Source organism: Pristis pectinata, chromosome 29 (assembly GCF_009764475.1).
Source record: "Pristis pectinata isolate sPriPec2 chromosome 29, sPriPec2.1.pri, whole genome shotgun sequence".
In the NCBI taxonomy this organism is placed as follows: Eukaryota; Metazoa; Chordata; class Chondrichthyes; order Rhinopristiformes; family Pristidae; genus Pristis; species Pristis pectinata.
The window spans coordinates 8,769,958-8,794,535 of NC_067433.1; the positions used below are offsets into that span (position 1 = coordinate 8,769,958).

At 44.4% G+C, this 24,578-nt stretch overlaps 1 protein-coding gene across 8 annotated transcripts in view; it reads left to right on the plus strand.

Annotated features, from left to right (window-relative positions):
* LOC127584319 (ankyrin-1-like) overlaps positions 1–24,578 on the plus strand; it is a 329,079-nt gene that overhangs the window by 151,912 nt on the left and 152,589 nt on the right. Inside the window, exon 1 of one of the 8 annotated variants that reach the window (XM_052041015.1) lies at positions 71–550. The exons of the other annotated variants lie outside the window; for them this stretch is intronic. Coding sequence (XP_051896975.1) covers positions 509–550 — 42 coding nt within the window. The 5' untranslated portion in view covers positions 71–508. Of the gene's footprint in view, positions 1–70; positions 551–24,578 lie in introns of those variants that run through there. 8 annotated transcript variants of the gene reach the window in all.

Genomic DNA, 24,578 nt, shown 5'->3' on the forward strand with positions numbered 1-24,578 from the left:
ACTCCCCCCTCCCAACCAGACGCCTCTCTCTCTCCTCTCTCTACTGCCTCCAGCCTGCTGTCAGTGCAGGTAGTGCAGCTGTCCCCAGACTTCGCTGTGGGTGGGAACACCGAGCCTGCCGTCTCATTGCCTCACCTCTTTGACAGCTGTCAGCCAGATGTGGCCCCGTCGGCAGATGTGCTGGCTGGCAGCGGCGCGCCCGCTCCAGAGGTGAAAGGGCAGGGTCTGACAGACGGTGCAGGGGAGCCCGAAGTTTGCGGATGGAGGCAGCGCACCCCTGCCTGCAGCTGGAACCGGGCCAGATGTTGGTGCTCCAGCCCAGAGCTGAAGAGACTTCAACATATGGGCCGCCCGCAAGCAGAGGGGAGAAGATGTACCGCTGCACCCTCTGGTCTTGCTTGTATTTTTAGACCGGCTGCAATGTGACCGATTATCACTCGCCTCCCTTATATAAAAACAACCGGCAGGCGGCATCCAGTGTTAGGTTTCGAGGCTCAGACTGAAGGGAATGGCGTTCCGGGCAGGAGCTGGCGTGGACAAGCCGCACAGAGTGAGTATTGAACGAATGAAGGAGCACAGAAGCTTCTTAAACATTTTAGCTGCATTGTGTGCATCGCGCAGAAGGAACCTTTTGCAGAGAGGCAGTGCGCTGGTCTAAATTTAAAAAGATTCCTGTTAATTGATTGAAAACCAGCTCCCAGATCCCCGCACTGACTCATTTTCTCCCAGTTCTGTTGTGTTAAAAAGAGAGGGGGCGATGTGCCTTTAGCACAAGGTGTCCAAATAAGTATTGCCTCAAACGTGAAACCTAAAATGTAAGGAAATTCCCCTGAAAACCCTGAATGTACCAGCAACTGGGGGTTGATTAGCATCGGGGGAGGAGTCCCATCAAAAGTCTTGCCGGCTTGATAAATGTCTCAGATGTGAAAGGGTTCCCTGGTATTGACAATCACATCTGAGGAGCCAGCTAGCTCATTCCATCAGTACCGATTATGTCTGTGGCAGATAGTATCAATTATTCACACTTCATTTAGTTTGCCAAAGTACAATTTTTCAAAGTATTTAGTTTTTTTCCACAGAGCATTAAGAATTTAAAAAAACACATTTTTGATGTTTGGGAAACAGAGATGGCTGCTTGAATTTGAGGTGAGGATGAAACTTTCCAGCAGATGTTTTCTCCCAGATGTTCTGCAGAAGCTGGGGGTCCTGTTTCTGGGGGTAAGCAATGTGAAGTAGTGTTGTGTTCTAAACACAGTGTCAGGCCCTGGGTATCAGGCTTCTAGCTGTTGGTCTGTCTGTGTTGTTTGTGAAGGAGGGCAGCCATCTCCGTAGGATCATTAGCTGGTTGAAGAGGAAGGGGTTGAGAGAGAACATTTGCCCAAATTTCATTGCAAGCTTTTGGGGAAAAAAACTTCCTGAATCATTGAAGGAAGCAGAGCTGGAATTTTGGCAGTGGGCAGGAATTTTAATCGCGGAAAACCATGACAAACCATTTCATATCAACCACTAGCAGCTGGTGTAGCAGATCCTTTCAACTGTGCTGAAAGTTTCACCCACCCAGGTGCTCCCCTTCCAGTCCCATCCCCAACAAAGCGCTGTCAATGATCATACAGTTACTGCAGAAAGAAGTCATAGGGTAACACAGCACAGAAACAGACCCTTCAGCCCAACTCGTCCATGCTGACCAAGGTGCCCATCTAAACTAGTTCCATCTGCCTGAGTTTGGCCCATATCCCTCTAAACCTTTCCTACCCATGCACCTGTCCAAGTGTGCTTTAAATGTTGTTATTGTACCTGCCCCAACGACTTCCTCGAGCAACTCATTCCATATACGCTGCATCCTCTGTGTGAAGGAATTGTCGCCCTCACCTTAAACCTATGCCCTCTAGTCTTTGATTCCCTTTCCCTGGGAAAAAGACTGTGTGTATTCACTCAGTTTCTGTCCCTTATGATTTTATACACCCCTATACACCATCAGTACTTCTTGAACCTAAGACTTCTCTACGCTTCAATTCATCATCCAAATCTGCATGGCATAATCTTTGAATAGATAAATATTTCAGAAGCTGTTTGAGAAACAACCCCTCTTCCTCCACTTTTCTGCATAAGTGGCTTGTGGCAGCTTGTTGGGGTTCTCCAGGACTCTGCTTGGATGAGGCCCAATGAAGTTGGTGTGACATCCAACTACGTGATGGGAAACTAATTAACCAGGGGCATCTCCCTCAACAACCTTTCCAGCATGACTAGCCCCATTGATGGAGTAGTGTAGTCCTGGTCTTGCTGTTGAGTACACACCAAATCTCTCGGAAATCAGGGCAGCATGTATGGACAGATTATACCTGTGTGCTCAGTGTTTTCTGTGGGGCTTTGGGTGCTACTCTGCACCCGTGATTATCAGCAGTCTCACCTTTTTAAGAAGTCTGATATACCCAGCCAGAGAACTGGGCTCATGACTGGTGTTTACAGTGGAGAAGCTTATGGAGATCATCGGCTGGGAGCAGCTATTAACAGCTAGTGTTCAGAGTATCCTAACACATGCTGGTGCAGTGAGGGATTAGGCAGGTGATATGCCCGTTGGCCTTTATTGCAAACATGTTAGTGTACAGAGAAACAAAGGACTGCAGGTGCTGGAATCTAGATGAAATACACTATGATGCTGGAGGAACTCAGCAGGCCAGGCAGCATTCGTGGAGAAAAGCAGGTGGTCAACGTTTTGGGTCAGGGCCCTCCTTCAGAAGGGTCCTGACCTGAAATGTTGACCACCTGCTTTTCTCCATGGTTGCTGCCTGGCCTGTTGAGTTCCTTTAGCATCATAGTGTTTTTCTTTCATGTTAGTGTACAAGCGTCAGGATGTCTTGCAGGAACTTTCTCTGGCCTGTGATTAGCCAAAACCTGAAGTACTTTGTACAGTTTTGTGTCGGGGAGGATATATTTGCTTGGATGTAGTGCACCCAAGATTTACTACCTTGATTCCTGGGAATGTCAGGGCCATCTGAGGAGACATTGTGTGAAATGGGCCAATATCTGTAAGAGTTGAGAAGAACGAGCAGTATCTTATTGAAATGTGAAATTCTGAAGAGGCTTTATAGCATGTATCTAAGGGGTTGTTTCCCTTGACTGGAGAGTGATCAACAGAGGGCATGGTCTCAGGATAAGGGGTGGGTATTAGGATTGAGATGAGGATGAATCTGTGATTCTATACACCAGAGGTTGTGGATGCTGAGTCACTGAGTATATTCAATGCTGGGATTTTTTGATTTTTGAAATCCAAGGGGTATGTGGACAGGGCAGAAAGATCAGCGGTGATTTTGTAGGGTAATTCATTCATTCACTAATATGGCATTTATCATATACAATACTATGTCCATCCCTGATTATCCCAGGATTGAGGAGGCGGTAAAGAGCCAATCACATTGATAGGCCTGGAGTCACATATAAGCAACACCCAGCAAGGGCAGTAGATTTCTTTCACTGAAGTGAACCTGATATTGAGGCAATCGAGGGATATGCAGGAGAGTGGTATTGAGGGAGAAGGTCAGCCATCATCTTATTGAAGGGCGGAATAGACACAGGGGGCCGAATGGCCTATTCCTGTTTCTTATGAGCTTTTGTGACAATCTGGTAGTTTAATGACGACTATTACAGACATTAGTCTTTTGTTTACTTGGTTACTTGAGCTTAAGGATGGGATTTGAACTGATGTCTATGGATCACGACTCTGGCTGCTCATCCAGTAACAACCACCGGGCTACTGTACCCCTTGATGAATAGTGAAGAAGTCTTTAGGGACCTTGCCCAAACCTCATTATTTTTCTTGCATGCTGTCAAATTATTTGAGAACAGTGAAAATATTTGTACAGTTTATCTCGTGATCTATTGGTGTTCTTCAACATGTGCCACGGTACAGAACTCTAGGATTTATGATGAGGCGTAGGGAGGGGTTGTTGGAGTCTATTGGAAGGGTGAAAAATAATATCTGTCTTCTGCTCTGTTTGACACTGAATGTGGATGTTATATGAGGGGATAAATGCACTGGACTCTAACATATTCCTAAACTGTTTACTAGCTAGTGCTGGCTGTAAAAATCAAAAAACTGCAGGTGCTTGAAATCTGAATCGAAAAACAGAAAATGCTGAAAAAACTCAACAGATCAGACAGCATCTGTGGGGAGAGAATAACAGTCACCATAGGACACATGAAACGTTGACTGTTTTTCTTTCCACTGAGTTTTTCCAGCATTTTCTGTTTTTGACACTGGTTGTGGCTGGCTACTTCAGTTAGATAGCAGGAGCTTTAAAATGGGCACCATGTGTCTCAGGGGCAGAGGGGTCTGTGGACCCATCTACCTGTCTCAAATCTATGGTTCTTATGAGGGGCTCAGTTATGTATACAAACAGCGTGAGGGAGGGAGTCATTTTATTCAGGCCGAACATTAGCTGTGCACCTCTAGTTGGGCACCATTTGGTGCTATTTACCCGGCACATGTCAAATATTTGTCAGTGAGATGCATGTAATTCAATACTTGGCCAACATTCCTCCTGCATTCAGCATATGGAGCAAGGGCTTGTCGAGTTAATTATCTCCATGTCTTACTGTGTGCAGCAGGGTTATAGGTACAAACCGGTATCAGGTTTGTAGTGCATGTTGAATCCCAACACAGTTGATGCAGGACAGCTGTGGTGTTATGAGATGACTGACCAGAGCAGGTGTCAGCAGTTCCTGCTCAGCTCACCACATCCGCCAAGCTGAATGGTGGGGAATATTGGAAATCACCCAACCTGGAACATTACAGAATGAGAGCGTGCACAGTCTCAGTATTTTCCTCACTCTGTGCTCTCATTTCCCCAGTCCATGGCTCTCTCACCACTCAGAAGGTTCTGGGTTCAAGTCCCCCTCCAAAGAATACAAATCAACAGACTGCAGATGTTGGAAATCTGACATAAAAACAGAAAGTGTGGGAAGCACTCAGCAGGTCGGGCAGCAGAAGTGGAAGGAGAAACGGTTAATGTTTCAGGTCCAAGGTCCTTCTTGAGAACTGACAGAACTTCAACAGAACAATTCTAACAAAGGGTCCTGGGCTTGAAAGGTTAACCATTTCTCTTTCCGAGACATTGCCTGACCTAGTGAGTGTTTGCCTGACTGTTTCCAGTGTTTTCTGTTGTTAATATCATCCTCCAAAGACTTCAATACAAAAATCTAGACTGTCGATCCAATGTGATGCAGTACTGAGGGAGTGCTGTTTGGTGGGAGGTGCTGCTTTTCAGGTCCATTATTAAACCTGCCCTCTCAGGTGCCCACAGATACTGGGACACCATTACAAAAGCAGTAGAGCTGTTGCTGGTATCCAGGGCTGTTTTATATCCAAGTCAACACCATGAAAAGCAGGTCATTAGGTTATTATCATATTCCTATTCATGGGAGCTCTCTGTCCTCAACTTGGGCTGCTGTTCCCTGCATTTCAGCAGCGACTACACGTTAACTTGCTTCATTGGCTGTAGAGTTCTACGAGACCACCTGAGATAGCGAGAAATGCATTATGAGTGCAGGACGTTCATCCGTGATTAAAACTGTGCACTCCAGAATGCCTGGTTAAGGATGTAGGAATAAAATCCTGCTCTTGGATTGGGCAGGACTGGAACTAGAGGTGGGTTTCAGTGCAGTGTGTGATTGCCACCAACCCCAGGGCACTGAGCAGGTTTGAGCACACACTGAATAATTGAGCATTTGGAACTTTAGTGCTTGTTTTTGATGACAGGTTCCATTACCTTCTCATGCCAACAGAAGAACATGATTTTTCTTTTAAGTTGCTAGAAAGGCCATGAAATGGTAAAAGACTTAACCATCACAACTGCAAACTGACTCACAGCAAAATATATCCATTCTGGAACTGAAGAGTAAAATAACAACCTTATTTGGTTCAAATGATGCAAGATCCAGTATGTCAAACCTTTTTATTTTCATCTGGTAGCTGACGTGTGACTTTTAACATTTTAGAGATAGCAGCTTAATAAACTGCACCGTGAAGTTTGGCAGCTGTACCCTTTATGCTGTGCTGAGGGGTTGTTGCATGATTGGATCGACTACCTTTTTCAGATGAGTTATTAAGGCAAGGCCCCATCTGTCATCTCAGGTGGCTATAAAAGATCTATGGAACGGCTGGAAGGAGAATAGAGAGGTTCTCTGTGTCTAAAATTTGACCCTCAATCAACCTTACTGGAGCCACTGAGCTGGCTGCTTTTGTTAAGGCATTTTGGAACTTGCTGTGTGCAAAGTGGCTGTCACATTTTATACACCACATCAATAGCAATGTTTTGGAAAATGTTTTTCTGATGTCCCAAAGTTTTGATAGGTATTCTACAAATGCTTTATTGGATATGCATTCCGTGAAGGGCCCATTCACAATTTAGACAGCATTTAACAAGAGAAGACCATTTAGTTAGGTAATGTGTTATATAAAAACACAAGAAGGGTTGTGGTAGAGAGGTAAGTTTCTACTTTATGGAAGAGTCCTTATTGAGGGCAAGTTTTTCTTCTCCAGCTAGTGGTCAAACTAGCTTTTTTTTTTGTTTTAATTATGGTGTTTCTTGTAAAAATTGTATATAATTTATGTTTTTGTTGTGAATGCTGTTTATATGATGCTTTGTGCCTGTGATGCTGCTGCAAGTAAGTTTTCTATTGCACCTGTGCATCCATGTACATACATGACTTTGAGTTCTGACTGTCTGCTGTCCAAGAGGCTGAACATTATTTGGACAGGCTTGCCGATTGATAAGATGGAGGAGAGAAACTAATGGGCACCAATATCCAATTTCTATCCTATGGGTGGTTTGCTTACGGAAGCCTCCCTGCACCTGGTGACCCCATCACCCTTCTCACAGGGAGACTTGGCTGATGGGTTGCTCCAGATGTCAGTCATGCAGCTGCCATTGTGTTCCCTGAAAGGCCAAGTGCAAAGATTGACTACAACTACAATGTCTACTTGTGTAGCTCCCTCAATGAAGGGAGGTGTCCTGAGGTGCTTCAACAGGAGCATCATGAAACAAAGAACTGAGCTTCATCTGGAGATGTCAGGACAAGTGACTAAATGCTTTAAGAAGCATCTTGAAGGAGGAGAAAACAGTAGAGAGGCAGAGAGAGACAGTGAAAGAAATCCAGAGCTCCTAACGGTGATGTAACGTTCATTATCTCTACATCGTGTCTCTTCAGTGCTCTCAGACCAACTCAGCCAATCTCTGTTTAGCTATTGCTTTCCAACTGGCTGCAGTAACTGAAGTATAAGGGATTGGTTGTGTAACAATGCAGCACAGAGATCTTATACAATAAAATGCTTTGCTTCGATGAAGTAAGCATTAACTCTGCCTTACTGTGCAGCTGTTGTAATGTTATAGAAAACAGATCTGCACTCTGCTTTAGTCACTTTGCCATGCATGATATAGCTGGCTTGTTTGCGTACACCGAGTTACTGCACTTCAAAGTAATTTGCTATCTGAAGCAATTTGAGATGTCCCAAGGGTTACGGTAAAGAGCTTTATCGAGGCAAGAACGTTCTTTTCCATCTTCTGTCCAGCACCATTCTCTCTCCACCACTGTGCTCTCAAGTACTAGACACATATGTCAACTGGAAAGTGTCAGTTATTCCCACTTGTGGTCCCCAGGTCTTTTTAACAGCCATCCACCCAATCTGAGTAAGGGCTGAAAGGATGAATGGGATTACTGGAAGTTGAAAGGAAGGCTTATGTTTATTTAGCACTTCTGGTAACGTAGATATTTCAAGAAGTTTTTTGACAATAGAGTATTTTTGAAGTGCAGTTGCCAACTTGATATAAGAAACCTGCAGCCAATTTATGCACAGTAAGATCTCATAAGCCTGATAGTGACCAAGCAATTTTTTTTAGTGATGTTGATTGAGGTATAACTATTGATCAGGGATAGTTCTTATCTTTGGAACGGATCCATGTGATATTTTATATTCTTCTGAGAGAGTAAATTAGGCCTCGTCAACACATCTCATTGAAAGATGGGTCCCCGACATTGCTGCTCCCTCAGTACAACTCTAGAGTGTTTGTACTCTCTGTATAAGATTTAAATCCACGATCTTCTAACTCAGGCAAGAACACCAATAACTGAGTAACAGACCAAACCACACAATGCTTTTCTTCAAGCCACAAGGATTTTGTCACAATACCTGTGAGAATTTAATTTACATTGCTTCAGAGCTCTGTGCATTGTAACCAACTCCAGTTAATAATTGGATTGTTAATACAATTAACTTACAGGCTGCATTTAATAATTCAACCTCAGCAGCCAGACATCGAAAATCTTAATGGCAATTAATAATATTTCTGTTGACACATTAAATTACAACTTCTAGCCAATCATCAGTACAATTCTAAAGCCTTAATGTCACTTAGTTTATCAGAAATCCCAGAATCCACTTAAGACTGCGTGGCACTCACAGTGCAAACTGGATGAAAGCTTATAATGTAGCTAAATCTTTTATTCAATGATTCAAAATAAGAGTGTCCATGAATAAAATGAAATTAGATTTATAAAGCCCATTCCGACCGTTTTCTTGTCCCAGAGCACTTTACAACCAATGAAAGGCATTCTTGCTGAAGTGTTGCTCTGAGTGTGATGGTCTTCCTGTAGTGCTCTGGGGACTTCCAGTCCTGTGGAGCTTTATCTGAAAATCAGCATCTTTGACCATGCAGCATTCCATCAGTAACACATTGGAGTGTTAGCACAGATCCTGTGCTCAAATTTACGGAATAGGGTTTGAGAAAGGAAGCCTGCAGATGAGGAAAGCAACCTTAGGGAATCATCAGCTCTGATCACGGGTGGAGACAGACATCAGGTGGTGACTGGCATTACCAAGATGCCCATAATGGTCAAAAATGCCAAGAATATTTTTCCGCTGTTAATGCCTGGAATGGATGCCCATCAGGACAACTTGTTCCTAATACTCTTGAGCTCCTTTAAAACAAGAGAGGTTGATTATCTGACATGAAGAGGGATTGAAGGTGAAGATGAACATGATTAACTGGTTTACAGAACACTTCATAAGATAAGACAAGATTTCTTTATTAGTCACATGTACATCGAAACACACAGTGAAATGCATCTTTTGCGTAGAGTGTTCTGGGGGCAGCCCGCAAGTGTCGCCACGCTTCCGGCGCCAACATAACATGCCCACAACTTCCTAACCCACATGTTTTTGGAATGTGGGAGGAAACCGGAGCACCCGGAGGAAACCCATGCAGACACGGGGAGAATGTACAAACTCCCTTACAAACAGCGGCCGGAATTAAACCCGGGTCGCTGGCGCTGTAATAGCATTACGCTAACCGCTACACTACTCAGCACACAAAAGGGGTCTAATTAAAGAGACTTTGTTTTCATTTATTTGCAAGTTTTACTTGCCTTTGGAATGGATCTGAACAGCGGTTAAATGTGATACCCCAGGGATTGTCGGCATTCTTATCCCACGTGTCTTTCTTGCAATCTTCTTGGACCTCTCACGGTAGCATAGGGATCATTGCTGCCTGGGAAGCCATGCCAGATCTTCAAACACTCTCTTCCTCAAGTGGACAAAGGCTTTGCTACAAAGTAGAGGTGGTGGTGAATTTCAGTCGTTGATGAACGCCTTTGCTGTGAGGTGGCTCCCATGATATGGGGAGTGACTTTCATTTTCCAGCATCCCATTGTGGAGGGAGATAAATTTTTGGAAGATCATGGAATTGACCGAAGCAGGAAGATGAGCTGAGACATTGGACAGATCAACCATGATAGTATTGAATGGCAGGGCAGGTTCGAGGGGCCAGGTGACCTATTCCAGCTCCAATTTCCCCATGTTCTTGATCTTCAGGGGGAGGTGGTGTAGAGCAGGGGTAGACTGGCCATCTTAGCAACAGTGCTTGAACAGCAAGACTTCAAACCCGGCATTAAACCGATGGTCTACTGGATAGCAGTGATCCCTGCCATCCTGCGTGCTTTGGAGACACGAACTACTGGTGGCAGCACCAAAAAGGTGTCACAGATGCTCCTTCTGCAAAACCCTCCAAGTTGGAAGGGTAAGAAAACCAACGTCAGCATTCTCTCACAGGTCAACAACCCAACTCTGACTGTTCAAAATGAGAAGGAGCAATAGAGGAGGCGCTGAATGTTTCATTCACTGAGCACACAGTAGCCCAGAAAAAATGGCAGAACCTCTCACACTCCCCATCCACTCTCCATCAAACGGCTCCTGCCCCATCTGTGGCAGCGACTGCAGATCCCACAGTGGCCACCTCCGAACCCACAGGACTGGGTGGAAGCAAGAAATCTGTGACCCTGAACGAATGTCTAGGAAGGTGCTCATTCAACTACCTTGCAAATGCGCTGTTCTGTTGAAGTATTTGGCTTCTGTCAAAATATTGCAACCTTCCCAATTGATATATTTAATTCTGTTGCTTGAAGCCACTGACAAATGTAACTTTGGATTTGTTTTTCATTTCTACTGCTTCTTTATGTTTGTGTTCAGGGTGAGTGGAGATCAGAACTCTTTCACTTTAGCTGCCTATTGTAAGGATCAAGCTCTCTCCGGGCACAAAACTGTCAAGCAGCACCTGTAGAGAGAGAAGCAGGGTCAATGCTCCTGTTTGATAATCTTTCACCAGATCTGATGAAAGTCTGGACCTGAAATATTCTTTGTTTTTCTCTCACCACACGTTACCAGGCATTTTCTGAATCCTTTCAGACTTGCAGCACCTGCAGGATTTTGCTTTCCATCCGCCACCAGTCAGACATAAATTTCAATCATTGAAATTGCCCATTGTACTGTGACAGCTGACTTTCCCCATTCTCTGAACCCCTCTGTGTGACTGACAGGGGTAGTAACATTTTCTGTGCCTGCAGTTGTAAGCAGCGGAATTAAATGTAATATTTGGGGAGTTCCCAGTACCAGTCATTGTCCCTGTCTGATGCCAATCCCCATAGCTGTATGCAGCAGAATTAAGAACACTGTCTGGGAAGAGTCCTAGTCCCACTCTTGTTCCCAGACCTACCCCCAGTTCCATTCCCTGTCTCACATTATTAGCAGTTATTACCACGTCATGGACATCTTTTTATTTTATACACTCTTGAAATGGGTTATGCATGGCCTGAGTTTATGGATGCAAGTCTTTCACTGTTAACTGACAGCACAGACTTGTCTCCCTTAGTTTGGGCTGGATTCCAGTATAGTCAGTGCAGGTCTTGTGATTTTCAGAATCAGTGGAGTCTGTGATGTTATCATGTGCTGCTTCACTAAATTATCTGCATTACCGTAGTGACTAACCAGTTGTTGCAGGAATCAACCCAAGAATGGCTGCACACATTGGTACAGGAAATCCAGTTATAATTTCGTGAATGATTGTATCAATGGTATATTAAAAATATGATCTTTCTGCGGTGTTTTCATGGGTAACATTGAACTGAAGATAATATTGTGAGCTCTGAAGAATCAATGATAATGGAGAAAGTGTCAGATCAGCTTAGATCTGAGTGAATGAATGCAATCCTGAGATTTCATCATTAGGAAATATGAACTCAGATCTGACAGATTTAGAGCTTGGATCTGTGCTGATGGCATTTTGAATATCAGTTAGCAAGTTATCCTTTTAATGTCTTGGTCTTGCCTTAAATTCTAGCCCACAGGTGTGATCAAGAAAGAATGTAATAATGTAAGTTAGCTCGGAGAGTTCCAATGCATTTTCAAGTGACTGGTTTATGTTGTTTCTGTATTGGAGAGGGAACCATAACTTATGTTTATTAGATCAAAGACTGTTCATTAAGGAAGGGTGTTGGAAGAAGCTCCGTTTTTTCAATTAAATTGTTACAGCTCACTTTAAAACATGTACAGATATACCAATGGTACTGAAGACCAGATTGCCTTCTTCCACAACCCCTATCCCACCCCCACTTGCCCTGAGCTCCAGGGTCCCTCGATGTATCCTAAGGTACCTGTGTACCATAGCCACAGATTTACCCTGTGGAATGTTTCCCCACAAGCTATGTATTGGTCCATACTTATCCCAAGAGAGTCCAGTGCAACTGTAAGCTTACAAGTCAGCAAGCCATTCATCTGCAGAAGATTCTGTATTGTGTGTTCTATCTCAGCACCTTAGAAAAGATATACTGGCTTTGGAAGTGGTGCAGAGGAGGTTCACCAGGTTGATTCTAGAGATGAGGGGGTTAGCCTACGAGGAGAGATTGAGTCACCTGGGACCATACTCACTGGAATTCAGAAGAATGAGAGGGGATCTTATAGAAACATATAAAAATTATGAAAGAGACAGATAAGATAGAGGCAGGAAAGTTGTTTCCACTGGTAGGTGAGACTGGAACTAGGGGACGTACCCTGAAGATTCCAGGAATAGGTTTATAGATTTAGGATGGAGATGAGGAGAAACTGCTTTTCCCAAAGAGCAGTGAATCTGTGGAATTCTCTGCCCAGGGATGCAGTGGAGGCTACCTCATTAAATATATTTAAGACACAGTTAGATAGATTTTTGCACAGTAGCGGAGTTAAGGGTTATAGGGAAAAGGCAGGTAGGTGGAGCTGAGTCCACGGCCAGATCAGCCATGATCTTATTGAATGGCAGAGCAGGCTCGACGGGCCAGATGACCTCCTCCTGCTCCTGTTTCTTATGTTCTTCACTGAGATGCCTTCTCCACCCTCAATGGAGCAGGAACCATAAAACAATTGTATTGGAGAGTCAGCATTCAGAATTGTAACACAGATTCCCTGGGCTATGAATGACCTGACTTACGAAAATCCGACTTTAAGCAAAGTCTCCCATACATTTTTAAAGCATTTTTCATGCCAGTAGTAGTAATAATAATAAAATGTTTCATTGTGTTCTTTAATATTTGGATACAATATATATTCCATTTAGTTGAATAATGGATAGTGCTGGGGTGATTATTCAGTGAAATGAAAGAATTGTCTCAAGCACAGTGATATGATATGGATAGCTGTTGAATGACATGGGGTTAGTTTCCTTTGGCATCATGATTGGCACAACATTGTGGGCTGAAGGGCCTGTTCCAGTACTGTACTGTTCTACATAAAATGGACATTTATGAATTACAGAGAAATTGGACTACGGACAGTTCTCTGGAACGGAACCCTAACATAACCCGGAGACTGCCTGCACAGTGCAAATCTCATGGAGAGCATTCTATAGCCTAAATGCATTTGACATCAATTTATTGGTCAATTAAAAGTAAAAGCATCCAGATACTAGATGGTCACCAGTTTCACCTTGGAGATGCAAGAAACTGCAGATGCTGGAATCTGGAGCAACACACAAAAAAGCTGGAGGAATTCAACGGGTTAGGCAGCATCTGTGGAGGCAAATAGATGTCTTGGATTGAGACCCTTGTTCTGGACTGAAAGATAGAGGGGAGATAGCCAGTATAAAGAGATGAGTGGAAGGGGTGGAGCAAGAGCTGGCAAGCGATAGGTGGATCCAGGTGGGGGGGGGGGGGGTTGATAGGCAGACGGGGGAGGGGAAATTGGGAATAGCGTAAGAAGCTGGGAGGTGATGGGTGGAGGTAACAAAGGGCTGAAGATGATGGAATCTGATAGGAGGGGAAGGTGGAACATGGAATCAAATAAGGGAAGTGGGGAGGGCAGATGGGAACAGTGAGGGTGGGGGGGACCCAGTGGGAGGAAGGTGTTGGTGATGGGCAGGTGGAGAGAGTGGGGGAGGGGAAAACGTGGAGATGGTGGCCAGGTGAACCAGGAGGACAGAGGGGAAAAAATAGGACAGAGGGGGAGCAGTTACCGGAAGTTGGAGAATTCAATGTTCATGCTGCCAAGTTGTAAGCTACCGGTTTCATCTTGTTTTGCTTTATAAAATTGTTTCAGATGCTCAACTTTTGCTCTGGACCTGACTCCCCTCCCAGATCTGGTCTGAATAACGGAGCTTTTTGCTGCCTTGATTCCTTGCCTCCTGCCGTCTCTCTTTACCGTTAGAATGGGAACTGCTTTTTGTTCCATTCCTCACCTGTGTAGCACTTCAGGAAGGTTCTGTGTTAAAGCTCCCTCTCAACGTTTAGCAGATCTGCTGTGTCGGCCTCTGTATTACCAATTGCAGAGCAGACTCGATGGGCTGAATGGCCTAATTCTGCTCCTATGTCTTACGGTCTCTCGTCTTGTGGTCTTAATAAGGGTAGCTGGTGCAAAATAAATACAACCCCACAACTCCTCCAACATGTCACCCTCAAACCCCAATCCCTACCAACAGCCAATTGCGACCTGCCCCCTCTCTCCTTCCTCCCAACATTTCCTCAGTAACCCCACACCCCTCCCCACCAGACCAGCCCTCCCTCTAGTCCATCTGAAACCTCCCCACACCCTCCCCTCACTTAGCAATGGCAGAACAAGCAGAGGGGAGTTCTTTGTGCATGTTTTATGCAAGACCTCTTTTATCCCCCGTGACACCATGGATCTCCTGTTAGGAGGATGTTGAAGCCAGGATTGAGCGCACTTCTGGTGTGGAGGAGTTTTAGAACAAGGTTATAGGGGTAGAACTGAGGGGCAGAAGTTCAGCCTAATAAAAGGAGACACAAGAGAATGCAGATGTTGGAACCTGGAGCAACAACCAATCTGCTGGAAGAACTCAGCGGGTCGAACAGCATCTGTGGGAGGAAAGGAAGTGTCAACGTCGACAGTTCCTTTCCTCACACAGATTCTGCTCGACCCACTGAGTTCTTCCAGCAGATTGGTTGTTTCACCTAATAAAAGGCCATTTTACAACAGTTAGCAGGAAACTGCTTTTCATCCAAAGAAGGATCAATATGTACAATGAATCCAGTATGAATTATGGTAGAGTTTTGTGTTTTGGACAACCTGACAAATGCGATGGACACCAAAGTGTGAGACAACATGTGTTTAATCATTGTCATTGGCTCCACAAGTTTTTCACATGCCCTTTTATGGTGTGCTACACCTAATTGTGACTGGCTTGGTTATGCCAGGGTAGTCAACAGGTTCTGGGAGAGCCAAAGCCATGGTGGGAGTGCTTGCGTCATTTATTGCCAACACAGAAAATTGGGGCTGCACGGTGACGCAGCAAGTAGAGTTGCTGCCTCATGGGTCCACTGACTCCGGTTCAGTCCTGACCTCTGGTGCTGACCGTGTGGAGTTTGCAAGTTTTCCCTGTGACCTTGTGTGTCTCCTCCAGGTGTTCTGGTTTCCACCTGCATCCTAAGATGTGCAGGTCGGTCAGTTAATTGCCCAGAGTAAGTTGCCATGTGTGTGGCTGAGTGGTGGGATCTGGGGGGAGTGGATGGGAATGTGGGGAGAAAAGATTACAGGGAAAATGGGAAATGAAATTTCTCTGTGAGCCAGCATCAACTTGATGGTTTTAGGCTTGATTAATAGACAAAAAAATGGAGAGTAGGGCTAAATCGGTCTTTATTGGGTTAGGTGACTGGAACATAGAACAGTACAGCATAGGAACAGGCCCTTCAGCCCACAATGTTGTGGCAAACTAAATGCCTAATTGAACTGATCCCTTCTGCCTACACAATGTCCATACCCCTCCATTCTTTGCACATTCACGTGCCTGTCTAAGAGCCTTTTAAATGCTTCTATTGGATTTGCCTCCACTACCACCCCTGGCAGCACATTCCAGGCACCCACCACTCTGTGTGTAAAAAAAAAACTTGCCACTTTGCACATCTCCTTTGAACTTGCCCCCTCTCACCTTAAATGCTTGTCCTCTAGGATTTGACATTTCTACCCAGGGGAAAAAGATACTGGGGAAAGGGATATTCTATCTATGTCTCATAAGCTTCTATCAGGTCTCCCCTCAGCTTCCGTTGCTCCGGGGAAAAAAAAACCCAAGTTTGTCCAACTTCTCCTTATAGCATATGCTTGAAAATCCAGACAGCACCCTAGTAAATCTCTTCTACACCCTCTCCAAAGCCTCCACATCCTTCTTGTGATGGAGCAAGTGGGGTGCTGGGGCCTCAGCTGTTCACTACCAATGATTTGTATGAGGGGACCAAGTGCAAAATATCCACGTTTGCCGATGATACGAAGCAGGATGTTTGTGCGGGTTGTGAGGTGGATGCAGAGAGGCTTTGGTGGATGTAGGCAGGGTAAGTCACTGGGTGAAGATGTGGCAGATGAAATATAATGAGGAAAATGTGAGATGATGCACTTGGTAGAAAAAGTGGAAATGCAGATTTTTTTTTTAAATGGTGAGTGATTGAAAAGTGTTGGTGTTCAGAAGGACCTGGGGATCCTTATTCCTGAACCACTGAAAGTTAATTCACAATAAACAGTTGGGAAGGTAAACAGTGTGTTAGCTCAGAATCAGATTTATTATCACTGACTTATACGATGTGAAATTTGTTGTTTCGCGGCAGCAGTACAGTGCAAAGACATAAAATTAATGTCAATTACAAAAATAAACAAATAGTGCAAAAAAAAAGGAATAACGACATAATGTTCATGGACCGTTCAGAAATCTGATGGCGGAAGGGAAGAAGATGTTCCCAAATCGTTGAGTGTGGGTCTTCAGGCTCCTGTACCTCCTCCCCAATGGTAGTATCAGGAAGAGGGCATGTCCTGGATGGGAAGCGTCCTTAAAGATGGATGCTGCTTTCTTGAGGCACCACCTCTTGAAGATGTCCTCAGTGGTGGGGAGGGTTGTGCCCATGATGGAGCTGGCTGAGCCTACAACCCTTTGCAGCCTCTTGTGATCCTGCACATTTGAGCCTCCATACCAGGCTGTGATGCAACCAGTCAGAATGTCAGAATGCTCTCCACTGTACACCTGTAGAAATTTTTAAAGAATCTTTGGTGACATACCAAATTTCCTCAAACTCTCTAATGAAGTAGAGCTGCTGGCATGCATTCTTCATGATTGCATCAATGTGTTGGACCCAGGATAGATCCTCTGAGATGTTGACACCCAGGAACTTGAAGCTGTTCACCCTTCCACCAGTGACTCTTCAATAAGGACTGGTGTGTGTTCTCCCGACTTCCCCTTCCTGAAGTCCACAATCAATTCCTTGGTCTTACTGACGTTGAGTGCGAGGTTGTTGTTGTGACACCACTCAGCCAGCTGATCTATCTCACTTCTGTACCCCTCCTCATTGCCATCTGAGATTCTACCAACAATGGTGCCATTGGTGAATTTATAGACTGCATTTGAGCTGTCCTTAGCCACACAGTCATGAGCTTTTTATAGCAGCGGGACTTGAGTACCAGAGTACAACGTCTCACTGTGATTATATATTGTCCTAGTGAGACTGCATCTGGAACATTGTGGCCAAGTCTGGTCACCCTACGCCAGGAAGGATATAACAGGGTTAGCATTGGTGCAGTGATGGTTCAGAAGATTGATTCAAGGATATATTTGTCATCTGAAGACAGATAAGACAGTCTGGACTCTAATTTCTTTGTTTAGAATAAGAGGTGATCTGAATGAAATCTGGAAAGTTTTTATAAGGCTTGACAGGGTAAATATAGGAATGATGTTGCCTCTGATTGGAGAACACAGTCTGAAAATAAGGGTTTGACCATTCAGGGCTGAGATGAGCAGAAATTTCTTCACCCAGAGCGTGGTGAATCTTTGGAATTTTCGACCCAAGAGAGCTGCAGAGACTCAGTACCAGCATATTCAAGATAATATATTAAAAGATATGGGGTTAGTGCAGGAGAATGATGCTGAGGCAAAATATTGGCCAGGATCTCATTGAATGGTGGAGTGTCAATGACCTACTCCTGCTCCTGTTCCTCATGTTCTTGTATTGGTTTTATTTATGGCTGGGATACCTCCAAACCTGTAGTACTGTTTTCTGCAAGCCCTTCCAATGAGTTCACTGAGCTGCTGTGGAAATGTGTGACTAAGGCAGCACACTCTGCAATGCTTTGACACATGATGTCTAAATATAGGGCAGTGAGAATAGAAATAGCCCTCAGCCCACACATCCACGTAGTTGGAATTCCTCACTGGCACACATACACTGATAGCAGGTCATTCTTCCTGACAGTCAATAAAGCAGGAGCCACACAGCGGAAGTTCCACAGAATGAGGTATACGTTTTGCATTTAGTGGGGAATTGCAGAGGGAGGAATGCTGAATTGAAATATGTGGCAATGTGCAGAGATGGGTCATATCACATATCCACTCCTCTGAGGAAGCATACAATAATAAAAGAAGTCAATGCCCCATTCCTTTTACGGGCTGCACCTCTTGTGCAATCACAGCATGGTTACAGCACAGAAGGAGGCCATTTCAGCCCATTCATATCCACTCAGCTCTCTCCTAGAGTAACTCTCTAGTTCCATCCACCAGCCCTTTCTAATTTTTTTTTAAATTTTAATTTTATTTACAGCATGGTAACAGGCCCTTCCGGCCCAACGAGTCCACGCTGCCCATTTTAAATCCAAATTAACCTACCCGTACGTCTTTGCAATGTGGGAGGAAACCGGAGCACCCGGAGCAAACCCATGCAGAGAAGGGAGAACGTACAAACTCCTTACAGACAGCAACGGGAATTGAACCCCAATCGCTGGTGCTGTAATAGTGCCGCGCTAACCACCATGCTACTGTGCCTTGCAAGTTTTTCTCCGTCATGTATTTACCCAATTCCATCTCTTCCCCCACATCTGCACTGCATAAAATAAAAAAGTTTTACATCATGTCACTCTTAATTCTCTTTGCCTTTATTTTATTACATGTGATTTTTGATCCTCAACCTCTCCACCAGTGAGAAAAGAGAACAGCCCCCCACTCTCTAGACCCCTCACCATTCTATGCACTTCTGTCAGGTCTTTCCGTAGCCTTCTCTCCCCCAAAGCAAACAGTCCCAACCTCTCTAATGTCTCCTTGTCCGTCATCTCAGCAATTGTTCTTGTAAGTCCTTTCTGGGTCCTCTCTTAATATGTTCCCATCCTTCCTTTAATGTGGTGGCCAGAACTGAACACAGTCCTCCAGATGAGGCCAGATCAGGGTTTTATAACCAGTTCAGCATAACTTCTCTGCCTTTGTACCCTGTGTCTCTATTGTTAAAGCCCAGAATTATGTATACCTTATGAACCATATTCTCAACCTGTCACTTTCAGTGATTTCTGTACTTATTTGCCAGCTACCTCTGATCCTCCACCCTCGCAGAACTCTCCCTTTTGTCCAGATTGCCTCTCTCCATTCTATTTATCAAAATGCACCACCTCATGTTCCTCCGCATTAAACTTCATCTGCCACATGTCTGTCCATTCAACCAGCTGTTTTATACCCCGCTACAGTTTATCACAATCCTCTTCGCAGTTCACAATGCTGTCACAATCTCGGCCTCTAATCACCTGGGGCAATCTCTTACAACACTCTTCAACTCCCAAGGATAATTGAACGACCACTCTTGCCTCTCCTGGTTTTGTCCGTTATTGCAGGCAGTTTTTTTCTGCTCATTTGTCACGCCCTGTAGCAAGGGTCCTGTTGCCTGTGCCACGCTGGGTTGGTCAGCTGGTCTTGTTAGGATGAAGTTGCTGGCCTCGTGCTTGGACCTTGCAGCTTGTCGGGTTAGCTGAGGATACGGATGCCACTAAATGTAATTGGTTTATTATTGTCACAGTGAAAAACTTTGTTTTGCAAGCCATCCATGTAGATCATTCCAAAAGATAAGTGCATCAAGGTAGTACAAAGGGAAAAGCAAAAGCAGAATGCAGGATATAGTGAGATAAGAGAGGAAATGAATTTTAGCTTCTAAGTGCAGCATAGGTGTATTGGTTTATTATTATCAGATGTACTGAGATACAGTGAAAACTTTTGTTTGCGTGCCATCCAGGCAGATCGTGCCACAGAAAATTACATTGGGGTAGTAAACAGAATCAGAATATAGTGTAACAGTTACACAGAAAGTGCAGTGCAGATGGACAATTAAGGAGCAAGGGCCATGACAAGGTAAATTGAGAGATCAAGAGTTCATCTTTATCATATAAGAGGTCCATTCAAGAGTACATAGAACACTACAGCACAGTACAGGCCCTTTGGCCCACAATGTTGTGCTGACATTTTATCTTGCTCTAAGATCTATCTGACCCTTCCCTCCCACATAGCCCCCTATTTTTCTATCATTCATGTGTCTATCTAAGAGTCTCTTAAATGTCCCTAATGTATTTGCCCCCACAACCTCTGCTGCCAGTGCATTCCCCTTACACCTTCCTCCAGTCAGCTTAAAATTATGTCCCTCGTGTTAGCCATTGTCGCCCTGGGAAAAAGTTTCTGACTGTCCACTCGATCTATGCCTCTTATCATCTTGTATACCTCTATCAAGTCACCTCTCAACCTCCTTCTCTCCAAAGAGAAAAGCCTTAGCTCGCTTAACCTATCCTCATAAGACATGCTCTCTAATCCAGGCAACATCCTGGTAAATCTCCTCTGAACCCTCTCTAAAGCTTCCACATCCCTTCTATAATGAGGCAACCAGAACTAACACAATACTTTATAACAGTGGGATTGAAGCTGTCCTTGAGCCTGGCAGTGTGTGTTTTCAATCTTTTGTATCTCCTGCCCAATGGAAGGGGGGAGAAGAGAGAATGTATGGGGTAGGAGGGGTCTTTGATCATGTTAGTGGTGCTGAATTTGCTCAATTCAAGTGTAACCTCAGGCTGTCAAAAGCCTCTGAAAACCAGACACCCGCTCTGTTTATTTTGAAAGATGATCAGGGTTTTATGAAAGGGAAATCACACTTGGCCAATTTATAGAAGTTCTTTGAAGAACTAACAAGTGCTGTGGATAATGGGGAACCAATGGACGTAATGTACTTGGATTTTCAGAAGGCAATTGATAAGGTACCGCATCAAATGTTATTGCTGGAAGTAAAGGCTCATGGTTTAGGAGGTAACATACTGACATCAATAGAAGATTGACTGGCTAAGAGAAAACTAAGCATAAATGGACCTTTTTATTGTTAGCAAAATGTAATGAGTAGTATGCCTCAGGAATCAGTGCAGCGGCCTCAACTTTTTACAATTTTTATAAATAACTGAAGGCACGGATGCTAAATTTTCTGACAGCACAAACGTGGGAAGGTAAGATGGAGATGCAAGAGACTGCAGAAACTGGAATATGGACCAGAGAACAATCTGCTGGAGGAACTCAGCAGGTCGAGCAGCATCTGTTGGGGAAGAGGGATTGTCGATGTTTCGGGTCGAAGCCCTGCACCAGGACTGACAGCGGAGAGGGGAGGTGGCTGCTATAAAGAGGAGGAGGGGAGTGGTGAGACAGGAGCCTGAGGTGATTGGTGGACTGAGGAGGGGTGTAAGGTGACAGGCAGGTGGTGCTGGGGAGGGGAGGGGGGGTGGAGTCGGCAGGAGGGTGAATGAGAGATGGAAGCAGACGAAGAGGGAAAAAAATGAGAGGCAGAGGGAGTGAGGTGGGAGCAGGGGAGTGAGAAGCCTGGAGACAGCTGCTGTAGGGACAGAAGCAGGAACACTAAGGGACACTAGTGCTGGAATCTGGTAGGTAAAGTGGGTGATAATAGGTACCATTAGGGGAGATGGAACCAGAACCAAATGGGTGTGGGAGCCTGTAGGTGAACTGTTAGGAAAGTAATTTGTGACAAGCTTACAAAGGAATATATAGATAGGTGAAGTGAGTGGGCAAAGATGTGGCAAATGAAGGTTTATGTGTGAAACTGTGCAATTGTCCATATTGGCAGGGAAAAATAAAGAAGCATTTTATCTAAATAGTGAGAGATTGCAGAGCTCTGAGGTTCAGAGGGATCTGGGTGTCCCAGTGCACGATTCACAAGGGCTTGTATTGTAGGTGCAGCAATTAATTAGGAAGTCTTAACAAAATGGTATCATTTATTGCTAGGGGAATTGAATACAAAAGTAAGGAAGTTGGGCTTCACTTGTAGGAGAATCTAGAACTAAAATTTAGAAATCAGTGTTTAAAACAAAAACAGGTCAACCATTGAAGACAAGTGAGATGAAATATTTTCTCTGAGTGTTGTGAGTCTTTGGAACTCTCTCCCTCAAAGGCCAGTGGAAGCAGAGTATTTGAATGTTTTTAGGGCAGAAATAGACAGATTCTTGATAAGCAAGGGCAGGGGTAGGGGATACGAAAGGTTGCCATGAGTAGACAGGAATGCAGAACTGGGGTTACAATCAGATCAGCCCTGACCTTATTAAATGGCAGACCAAGCTCGAGAGACCAAGTGACCCACTTCTGTTCCTGATTCACATGTGTGGTAAGTTTGTATGACTCAGTGATGAGGTAAGTATGTGCATATTTACAGCTCTCCCCACCATCGAGGACATCAAAAAGAGGCGATGTCTCAGGAAGGCAGTATCCATCATTAAGGACCCCCACCATCCAGGCCGTGCCCTTTTCTCGATGCTGCCATCAGGCAGGAGGTGCAGGAGCCTGAAGACCCACACCTCAAGGTTCAACAACAGCTTCTTCCCCACTGCTGTCAGGTTCTTGAACCGACCTGAAAAACCCTAATTCTACCTTAGACTATAGTTCCCTCAACTTGCAGTAATATCCTTATGTGAATTTTTGTTTATTGTGTCGTGTACGTTATGTATAACTTATGTTAATTTAAGTTTATGTAATTTATGTTTGTCATGGTTGTAATGCATTGTGCTGCTGCGGCAAAAAGCTAATCTTTATGGTATTTATACCCTGGGTATGTATGCCCGTGATAAACTTGAACTTGAATGACTAAGAGTAAGTAATTGTCAGGAACAAGTTTTGCCCTTGGACAGAGGTAAGCTTGAAGCTCTAATCTTATTGGCGGGCCATCATGCAAGCAAATCACAAGCCCCTGTTGTACAGGATGTGTGGGGAAAACTCTACAAGTAACTTGGTCTCTCAATCCTCCCCCCTTCCCTGACAGAGTGCACTGGGGATATAGTTTTGTATCGTTAATGTCTGCTTAGCCCTGGATGTACTTCATACTTATTACAGATTATTTATTGACAACACAGCATCAACCAATGAGCTGGAGGTATGGCAGGGTATATGACTCTCCGCACTTGCTGGTCATGGTCTCTTCATTAGCTGCAGCCTTGATATTAAACTGCTGGTCAATGTACAAAGGTATACCCTTCTTGCTGGTATGAATAGCCCTGGACCTGACCTGTGCAGATCTTCCTGCTTGTAAATCTAAATTTGCAACGGGGAGTAGAATGGTTTTAAGAGCTTCCCAGCAACCCAAAAGCTTCTGTGGAGAAGGAGGAGGTAGAAGAAATAAGGAGCTCTGTCTGTCGGGCAAGGCTCAGCAATCTAACAGCCATGTCATCATTCCACTCTGTCACCTTGCTTATCCTTCATTCACTCAGTGTAACATGTTATCGGTCGATGCTGCCCACACGATTTACCACATTTACTCAAACTGAAAAATAGCAAGAAACATTTTATGAATGAAATTTGACACCGGGGCAACAAATGTGCACACTTCCCATGCCTCAGCACATCTTCATTGAACCTGCTTGTCCAGCCTGACTTGCAGTATTGGTTTCTCGACATCTGGCAGCCTAGCCTACAAAGGGATGAGCACATCTCAGCTGGATAAGGTGAGGAGGGCCATTGTGCAAAGCATGACTTAAGTTTAAGCTTGCTAGAAAAGACAAGTCAAAAACTATTGGAAGTGTGGAGAGAAGGTATTGATAGAGGGAAAATGGGAGAGCACAGGAAAGCAGTCACAGAACTGGGTATCATTGTTTCAGTACAGGGCTTCGAAGTGATAGGCCAGGGAGATTATAGGTGGGAATCAAGAAATTAATATTGCGATGATTATGTACCAAAACAGGTGACATTAGACATTGGAATATCCACAGCACATTGGAACACTCACGTAAGAGTCAGCAGGAACAGTGAATTTTGAGTAAGAGTTCTTTATCTGTAGGAAATCAGAGAGGAATTGAATTTTAGCTTCTAAGTGCAGCATTGATGTATTGGTTTATTATTGTCATGTGTACGGAGATACAGTGAAAAGCTTTTGTTTGCATGCCATCCAGACAGATCATGCCATATCTAATTACATCGAGATAGTAAAAAGAAAACAGAATGCAGAATATACTGTAACAGTTACACAGAAAGTGCAGTGCAGGTAGACAAATAAAGTGCAAGGGTCATGCTGAGGTAGATTGAGAGATCGAGAGTTCATCTTTATCATACAAGAGGTCCGTTCAAGAGTCTTATAACAGTGGGATAGAAGCTGTCCTTGAACCTGATGGTGCTTGTTTTCAAGCTTTTGTATCTTCTGCCTGATGGAAGGGGGGAGAAGAGAGAATGACCAGGGTGGGAGGGTTCGTTGAGTATGTTGGCTGCTTTTCCGAGGCAGCGGGAAGTGTAGACGGAGTCGGTGGAGGGGAGGCTGGTTTGTGTGATGGACTGGGCTGCCTTCACAACTCCCTGAAATTTCTTGCAATCTTGTGCAGAGTAGTTGCCATACCAAGGTGTGATGCATCCGGATAGGATGGTGCAACTGTAAAAATTGGAAAGAGTCCACCCTAGGTGCTTTGAACCTTAGGTTGGCATTCCAAGGATAAAGGAAATAAAGCAGGAATAGGTCAGTTGGCTCCC